Source organism: Pteropus vampyrus, unplaced genomic scaffold (genome assembly GCF_000151845.1).
Source record: "Pteropus vampyrus isolate Shadow unplaced genomic scaffold, Pvam_2.0 Scaffold6, whole genome shotgun sequence".
Taxonomy (NCBI): domain Eukaryota; kingdom Metazoa; phylum Chordata; class Mammalia; order Chiroptera; family Pteropodidae; genus Pteropus; species Pteropus vampyrus.
Window position 1 is genome coordinate 12180546 of NW_011888787.1, and position 8179 is coordinate 12188724.

At 31.8% G+C, this 8179-nt stretch overlaps 1 protein-coding gene across 1 annotated transcript in view; it reads left to right on the plus strand.

Moving 5' to 3' along the window:
* COL11A1 (collagen type XI alpha 1 chain) overlaps nt 1–8179 on the plus strand; it is a 182360-nt gene that overhangs the window by 88184 nt on the left and 85997 nt on the right. The window contains exons 31-35 of the mRNA XM_011368217.2: nt 3492–3545; nt 7423–7476; nt 7605–7649; nt 7801–7854; nt 7969–8013. Coding sequence (XP_011366519.1) covers nt 3492–3545; nt 7423–7476; nt 7605–7649; nt 7801–7854; nt 7969–8013 — 252 coding nt within the window. The remainder of the gene's footprint in view (nt 1–3491; nt 3546–7422; nt 7477–7604; nt 7650–7800; nt 7855–7968; nt 8014–8179) is intronic.

The window sequence follows — 8179 nt, forward strand, 5'->3', positions numbered from 1 at the left end:
TGAAGAATCTGACTTTTTGATAGACTATAATCTCTGCTATTCAATCTCTAATATATTTAAAGGTGCAATATCTCAAATATATTTTAAAGATGTTACCCTCTGTTTTAGGGAGAAGTTGGTCAGTTAGGTCCGAGAGGAGAAGATGGCCCCGAAGGCCCCAAAGGTCGAGCAGGTCCAACTGGAGACCCGGGTCCTTCTGGTCAAGCAGGAGAGAAGGTCAGTGAACAACTTTAAATTCATGGATGCTCTTGCAGATGATGTTTCAGGATAATTTTAAAATATTTTTTATTGTTTACGTCAGAAATCTAGAGAACTCTATTGAATTTCAAGCATATAGTTATATGGTCATGTGCTGCTTAACAACAGAAATGTATCATTTGGTGATTTCGTTGTTCTGCTAACATCATAGAATGCACCTACACAAACCTAGATGGTATAGCCTGCTACTCAGGCTGTATGGAGTAGCCTGTTGCTCCAAGGCTACAAGCCTGAGAAGCATGTTACTGTACAAAATAACACAAGATTAAATCAAGCACAAGAGAAAATAATTTGATCAAGGGATGCGGTAAACATGAGATGTATGAGGCTGCTGCTGTAACACGGCTTATTGTTTTACAGCAAACTTTTTTTTTAATAAGTAGAAAGAGTACATTTTAAAGTATAGTATAGAAAATACATCAACCAGTAACATAGTCATCTATTATCATTATCAAGTACTATGTATTGTATGTAATTGCTTTATCTTTATACCAATGACGCAGTAGGTATATGCTTGTTTTCACCAGCAACATCAGAAACGTGAGTAATGCCTTGTGCTGCAGCGTTACAACAGCTATGATGTCCCTAGGTGATAGGACTTTTTCAACTCAATTATAATCTTATGAGACCACAATTACATATGCAGTTCATCGTTGACGGAAAGGTCCCTGTGCAGTGCATGACTGTGCTACTTAGAAGTAGCATCGTAAGACGGGTACATTTATCTTTTTCAGCCTTTCCTATTTTCTCGTCCCTTCTGCTCTCCTTGACCATGCAGGATCAGACTCTCTTAAAACTCTTCTATGTTAGAAGTTTAGAATTTCAGTGTGATTAACAAAGTATGAAAGAATTAATGAATGTCATTCTGCTTGTTTTGGAATAAGTAGAATTATTTTTACCCCTCATTCCAAAATGTAGATTTTCTATTTTTTCCACACAACACATTTTCTCAGGGCAAGTTTTTTAAAAATACTGATGCTTAGGCCCAACTTTAAGAGCTTTTACTTGTAATCTGGGGTTAACGTAAGCATCAGTATGTTTTAAAACATCCCCAAATAATTCTAACATTCATTCGCTTAAGAGCCACTGGGCTATATGTATTGTCAAAAATATTTGCAACCATTTCATTAACATTTAGATGTAATATTAGGCAACATTAAAATTATGCTTTCATAAGACATTTGGTGATATGGCGATTTGGTGAATATCTTATAATGTACTATGGTGTTAAATTAAGAAAAAACTAGAAATATCTGTGACAAGTGTTATTCTATTATGTACACTAAAGGAATATAAATAACAATTACTTCTTGGTTTAATTCAGATAATTTCCTTTCTTTTTATATGTATGTCTATTCTCCCAATTTTCTAGAATAAGCATACCATTATCCTACAAAATATGGAAACTCCATGCTAATTAAGAAAATTGTAATTTCCCCCTTTACCATCCTATAAAGGATGGGAGGAAAATACATTGTATAAGGGTTACATAGGAATTGCGACTAGAGAAATGTAAAAACATTGCCTCGTGTCATTATGAATCATCTCGTGTCATAGTTCTTCTCTAGTTTTACACTTGCAGTTGCCATTTGTGAACTGGGAGTAATGTGTTCATATTTAGGCAGAGGAAGGAAAGAACTAGGGGGAAACATGGGCATATGAGGCCCTAGGATGCCTATACTTAAACTGCAAACTTGCCAATAGTTTAAGACTCTTCTGGGACCTTCATTTCTTCTTAGTCCCACTCTATTCTGTGTAAATGGTCCCACAAACTGTTCTGAAGCATCAGGACTTCACACTACCCTACAATTCTTCTTTAACATTTCATTAGTATTTCCCCCTTTTTTGAAATTGCCTATCACCATTCTTAAAATATAAATAAATTTTCTGTCTGATTTTATTTTAGTATGACCCTAAAATGAGTAAGAATATATATTCTAATATAGTACTTAACATAGAACACAAAAGCTTGTGATCATAATTAGAGAATTTCACTAATCTTTGAAATCAATGGTATAAAACAAGCTATGGTAACTTAATGTGTCCAAGAGGACATCATTATAAATATGCTTCTTAGGGCTCCTTTGCATATTTTCCATCTGAAGATGGCTTACCTATGCAGGGTTGATTTCAAATCAGAAAACTCTTTAGTTCAAGCTATAATGACAGAGTCATAAACTATATTCCTAATTTTTTGCCTTGCTTCATTTAATAAAGTGTTTACTTTTATTGATAAAGTACTACTTATCTTTTAACGTTGTATATAGTAACTTGGACTTTTTTTTTTCAATTTAAATATACATGGGAAATATTGATACTACATGCTTGCTAATGTTTAATATTTGATAAATAATATTTTATATATAAAGTGTGCTTTCATAAGATTTTAAGGAAAATGAAAATCCCACAAACATATTTTATTCAATTCACTTAGTTTAATTTCCTCTCTACCTGTATTTTTAAATTAATGGTTTATCAGGGGGCCAATTTTCTTAGTATAGCCTTTTAAACCTCTTAGTATTTATTACACATCATTGTACTTCATTATAATTTATCATTTAGTTTGCACTTTCAGATTGAAATGTAATTTCATTGGTCTGGAACAAAGCAGTTGCACTTGCAAGTGGCCACCTGCAGAAATTAACACACCACAAAAATCATTATTGCTCTCAACATTCAGTATATTTATTAATCCAGATATGTGGGGGAAACTGCTCAACATTAGGTCAGAATTTCTTAGTATAGTTGTTTAACTTTACTTAATGAAAAAAGTTTAATAACATGATTGCTTTATATTTACAGTGAAAAATAAAATAATTTTGCCAAAAAGATTAACTTTAGTTGGACTGATAAGATCTAAATGTAGTTCTAACTACATCAATAACTTTCAGTGGTATTTAATGTTGAAAAACTTAGGTATTTTCTTAAGTTTAGGTGTTTGCTTAAGGATTCACAGAGTCCTAGAATTCTCTTTAGCTCAGGGATCTATGTCCCCAAAGAGGATACTGCCACTTAAACAACCTAGATAAGTTAGTGAACATTATAGCATTAGAAGTAAAGCAACATCTTTTCCCTATTCAAATGAAGAAATATAATGAAAATAAAGTGTGGTAAAAACTTGCAAATCTTCCTTTTGAGTGTGTAAATATGTGGTTCTAACTTCTAGAAAAATGACTAAATTATCGTTTAAACCTAATTCAACTTAGAATTTATTATTATTATTTTCTCTTTAGGGGAAACTTGGTGTTCCAGGATTACCAGGATATCCAGGAAGACAAGGTCCAAAGGTAAAACAATTAACTTGATTTTTATAGTTTATTTATCAATATGTTGTACGAACACCTAAAGTTAATCACTTAAAGTTACCTTTCAGTTTGTGACATAGAGATGGTGAATCTTTAAAATACAATTTCACAAGAAAAAGTCAAAGGATTGTGGATGCCTCAAGTGCAAGGAGCTTAGGGAGCCTAGGTGATTATGGATTGGAGTATTTTAGGAGATAGGGTCATAAAAGGAAGGACTAGTTAGCTACTTCTTTATAATTGGAATAGGACTATTCCGGGGAAGAATACTAGTATATCTAGACATTATAAAGTGGATGACAGATTAAGCTAATCATAAAACATTGTTAAGGCTGCACCTGATGCATGACTAGTTACAATAAAGTGGTTAAATGAATTAATATATAAATTTTGGTTATTAATATTAAGGTAGTTATATGTACATGGGATTATCTATCATATCTATCTATCTATCCATCTATCTATCTGTTTGTCTATCTATCTATCATCTTTCTTTCATCTGTATCATTTATCTGTTCTTGTTTGACCCATTCAAGTTTGACAGGTATAATAGTTAGGGATAAATCCTACTTATATAATAATCCTAAAACATTCATTTATTAATAAGTTTAACAAATAATGAGAGAGAAAAATGTCCTCCCTTCCAACATAAGTGAACTGTATGCACTTTTGTTCACTCATCACGTGTTGACACTATTTTAGGTTTGACATATGAATTTGTCTTATAATTTTTATAGAAAGATTATTTTCTAGAAAATACATGTTAGACATAAAATACATATTACAATATATATTTCCTTGAATAGTAGGAGGTGAACATAGTGCTTTGAGCCCTTGTAAAATGAGTCATTTCATCCATGATTTAAAAATAATACAGGTATCATCTAAATGTTTCTGGCTACATTTAGAACACTGATTAGTAACTTTTACTTTTTATATATTGTCTCTAATACACTGCCCTCTCTCCTCGTTACCTCCCTTTCAAATATCAAGCATTTTCACAAGTATTATGAGTAAAAGAATACATTCACTGCATAACCCTCAACCTTACGCTATAGATTCTCAACGAATTCTTGATTTATTTACTAAGTTGAATTGCAGTTATAGTGGTGTTGTGATTTAAAAACAGAAACTGTCGTAGTACTTGAATGAGTACAATTTTCTTCTGAGTTTATTTGACATTCTTATTTTTTTTTGCTTTTCTAAGTCATTCTTTGTTCAATAGCTTTTGAGATTTTTTTTAATTAATAAAATGCACTAGAATGACTAGAGAGAAATGTTTCTTCCTAAAGGAATCAAACATTTTACTTTACCCTTTAACTTAAATGTCTGAAATTTTGATCTTTACATAAGTTTTCTTCATAATTGTTTTTCCAAGGTCAAAAACCATTTATGTTTCTCAGTTCTAAACAAAAAAATGATCGGCACGTTAATGATCAAAGAGAGCTTCACATTATTTTCCTATGTTGAGCCAATGAATTTTGAATAGATTTAAATCTTTTTGTACTAAAAGTGAAATTCATCTGCTAATCTCTTTTAAGCAGTTTAAGGACTATATTTAGACAATATAATTTAGCCAATATCCTACTAGCAGTATAAACCATAATAGGTATTTAGAAAGATATACCACTATGTGTACTGTAAAATTATAGCTATTTCAAAAAGTAAAATCTATATGAAGATAGGTTTCTTTTATATTTAAAATAGCATTTAAAATTATTTTTTCCACTTTCTGACTTTGCCAATTTTACCATTAACCTTTGACTATTGGCCTTTTGTGTGCTGTTTGTTTTTTCCATTTAAAAGTAGATAATGCCTTTTCATGGAAATTGTATATTTTGGTGATAATTCCTTATGCGAGACTAGAAGAATAATATACCAATATATTACAAGCTGTTTAGTTGGTGGATTGGACAGTTTTATCTGTTTCCCATAAATTTCTTAGAGCAGAAACTATGTAAGAAAATTAATTTATTAAAAATAAAATTGATGTGTAAGAGCAATTTTTAAGGGAGTTTCTATAAATGTGTTACTTATCTAGTCTTCTCAGGACAGAAATCAATATTTGTTCCAAAATAAAATTCGATAGCAGTAAATTATTTTCATATTATACTCACTTGTTAAATTCCTAATCACATAGTAATACCCTACCAAATATAACTATCTGATTCTCTGAAGAGAAAGAGAAAAGTCTTTGAAAACTCTTCTAAAATGTAATTTGCACCATTTTTTCCTCATTATGTGACTATTAATATGTCCTAACAATTGTCCTCAGGTTGAACATAGTTATCTCTATAGGCATAAAGTAGATGTAATGGGAAATGGGTCATAAAAAGAAGCTTAGCAGTGCATATTTTGGGTTATTGTTTTGACCATCAGTCCCCATAAGGCTTCACATACAATTTTTTTTGACTTGTGGAAGAAATATAAAGCGATTGCATCTATTCTGTACGTATCACCTGGAGAAACTGTTAAGAATGCAAATTCCTGGATCCGACTGCCAACGAGTCTGTCTCAGAAGGTCTGCAGTGGGACTTGACAACCCATATTTTTAGCAGTCACTCCAGATTATTCTGATACAGAGGAGCCATTTATTACAAGGAGAAACATTACTTTAAGGGGAAATTCAATCCAAATGAGTGAGTACAAACAAACAAGAAATGTATTTGAGTGAAAAAAAGTTTTGTTATAGTTCCCTCAATGCACAGGGAAGAGTGTCAAATCTGAACATCTGGTACTCTTTGATAGACATTTTTTATATCATTGCATTTAATCCATTCAATGGACTAAATAGTAAAAGTGAGTATTTGGAAGCCCCTACCCCACCAGTCCCAGGGTCTTATAATTAGCAAGTTGAAGAGCAAGGATTTGAACCCTAATCTTCTCTATTATATGATACAATGATGAGGCAAACCAATAACAGTTGTGTTCAAAGGAATCTGAGCAAATGAAAATGTGGATTATAGACACAAGATGAAATGGGGGAATTGTATTACATTCCATCTGTAAAATGTGGCTGTAGATGAAATGACATAATGCTTTTACTATATTTTTTACATTTGTAAATAGCATTATTTATTGTTATCTATCATTATCATGTTTTCATCTTGCTTTCCATTATTCCAATCTCTTACAAATTTCATAGGACCTATAACATGTGGATGAAATCCCTCATTTTTCAGAATAAAAAATTATGCTCAAAGAGAATAAGAAATGCACTCAACTTATTTAGGTGAATGCATAACAAATACAAGTCTTGAATTATGTCTTTGGAATTCCATAAACAAGATTTTAATGCTAAACCATCTGATTTAGACTCTTAGTTAGGTCTAACCACATTCAAACATCAAACAGAAAAGGTGGAGGATGATTTTCAGTCGTTACAATTTGATCCAGTTCTAAAGGCATAAAAATATTCAACAAAAAATGCTAACTAGACAGTAATGTTAATTCATGAAAAATATTTTATCCAATCCCTATTTTAATATTTGATTATTCATACTGGAAAAATTGAATTTTTCTTCAGATTTGAGGCAAGTATGAAGACTTCTAAGTCAAAAATTTATTTTACATGAAATGTCCTTTAATTACCATTTTCTAATATCAGAAATGATATATTTGATTATTTTACTTAAAGGTAAAATCTAAAATGTTTTATCAATCCATGCTTTCGATGCTTCCAGGATTTCAGATGTCACTGTAAGTTCATTTTTAAATACATAAATGGGAGTTGTGTGATATCTTAAAATTATATTCTCGATTTAAATATTAACAGTTTATGAAAATCACTAGGTTTCAAAAGACAGCTTGTGGCTAAAAATGTTAGTTGCTATATTCATCGTTTATTATTTTTTTTTTATAGGGTTCCACTGGATTTCCTGGGTTTCCTGGTGCCAATGGAGAGAAAGGTGCACGGGTATGAAATACAAGTATATTGTTCTGGACTAGCTAATGTAGATATTCTCGTGAGAGTACCTGTCTCTCAGCCAGACACAATTTACGTGGTATGCTAATTACTGAAACTGTCTGAACTGTCTTTGGCAGGGTGTAGCTGGCAAACCAGGCCCTCGGGGTCAACGTGGTCCAACGGTGGGTGTCTCGATTTAAAATAATGATTTTCGGTTTTCATTTTAAATTTAGATTTAAATTTTCAGGATACTTTATTCAAACATAAAAATTGATTTTATTTCTTTTGGTTTGTTGGCACTAGAACAATTTCATCTTTTTTTCTCATATGCAGGGTCCTCGAGGTTCTAGGGGTGCGAGAGGTCCCACTGGGAAACCTGGTCCAAAGGTATTATCAGTACCTGTTTCATCTGGGCTTCTATAAGCTTCTCTTCCAGAGAACAGATGTTATAAGAAGAAAAACTGATTTTTTAAAATTTGTTTTTGTTTTTGTTATTGGCAGGGCACTTCTGGTGGTGACGGTCCTCCTGGCCCTCCCGGTGAAAGAGTAAGAATGATACAGTCACACAATACAAAATAAATAGTAATATTCTGCACCGTTTAAATTTCTGGGAAAAGGTACATGTGTCTGCAACACATATGTTACAGTCATGCACAAAAATCTAGTCAGAGTTTAAAATTCCTATTTTTTAACTTACTCTGCTAAAAAAAAA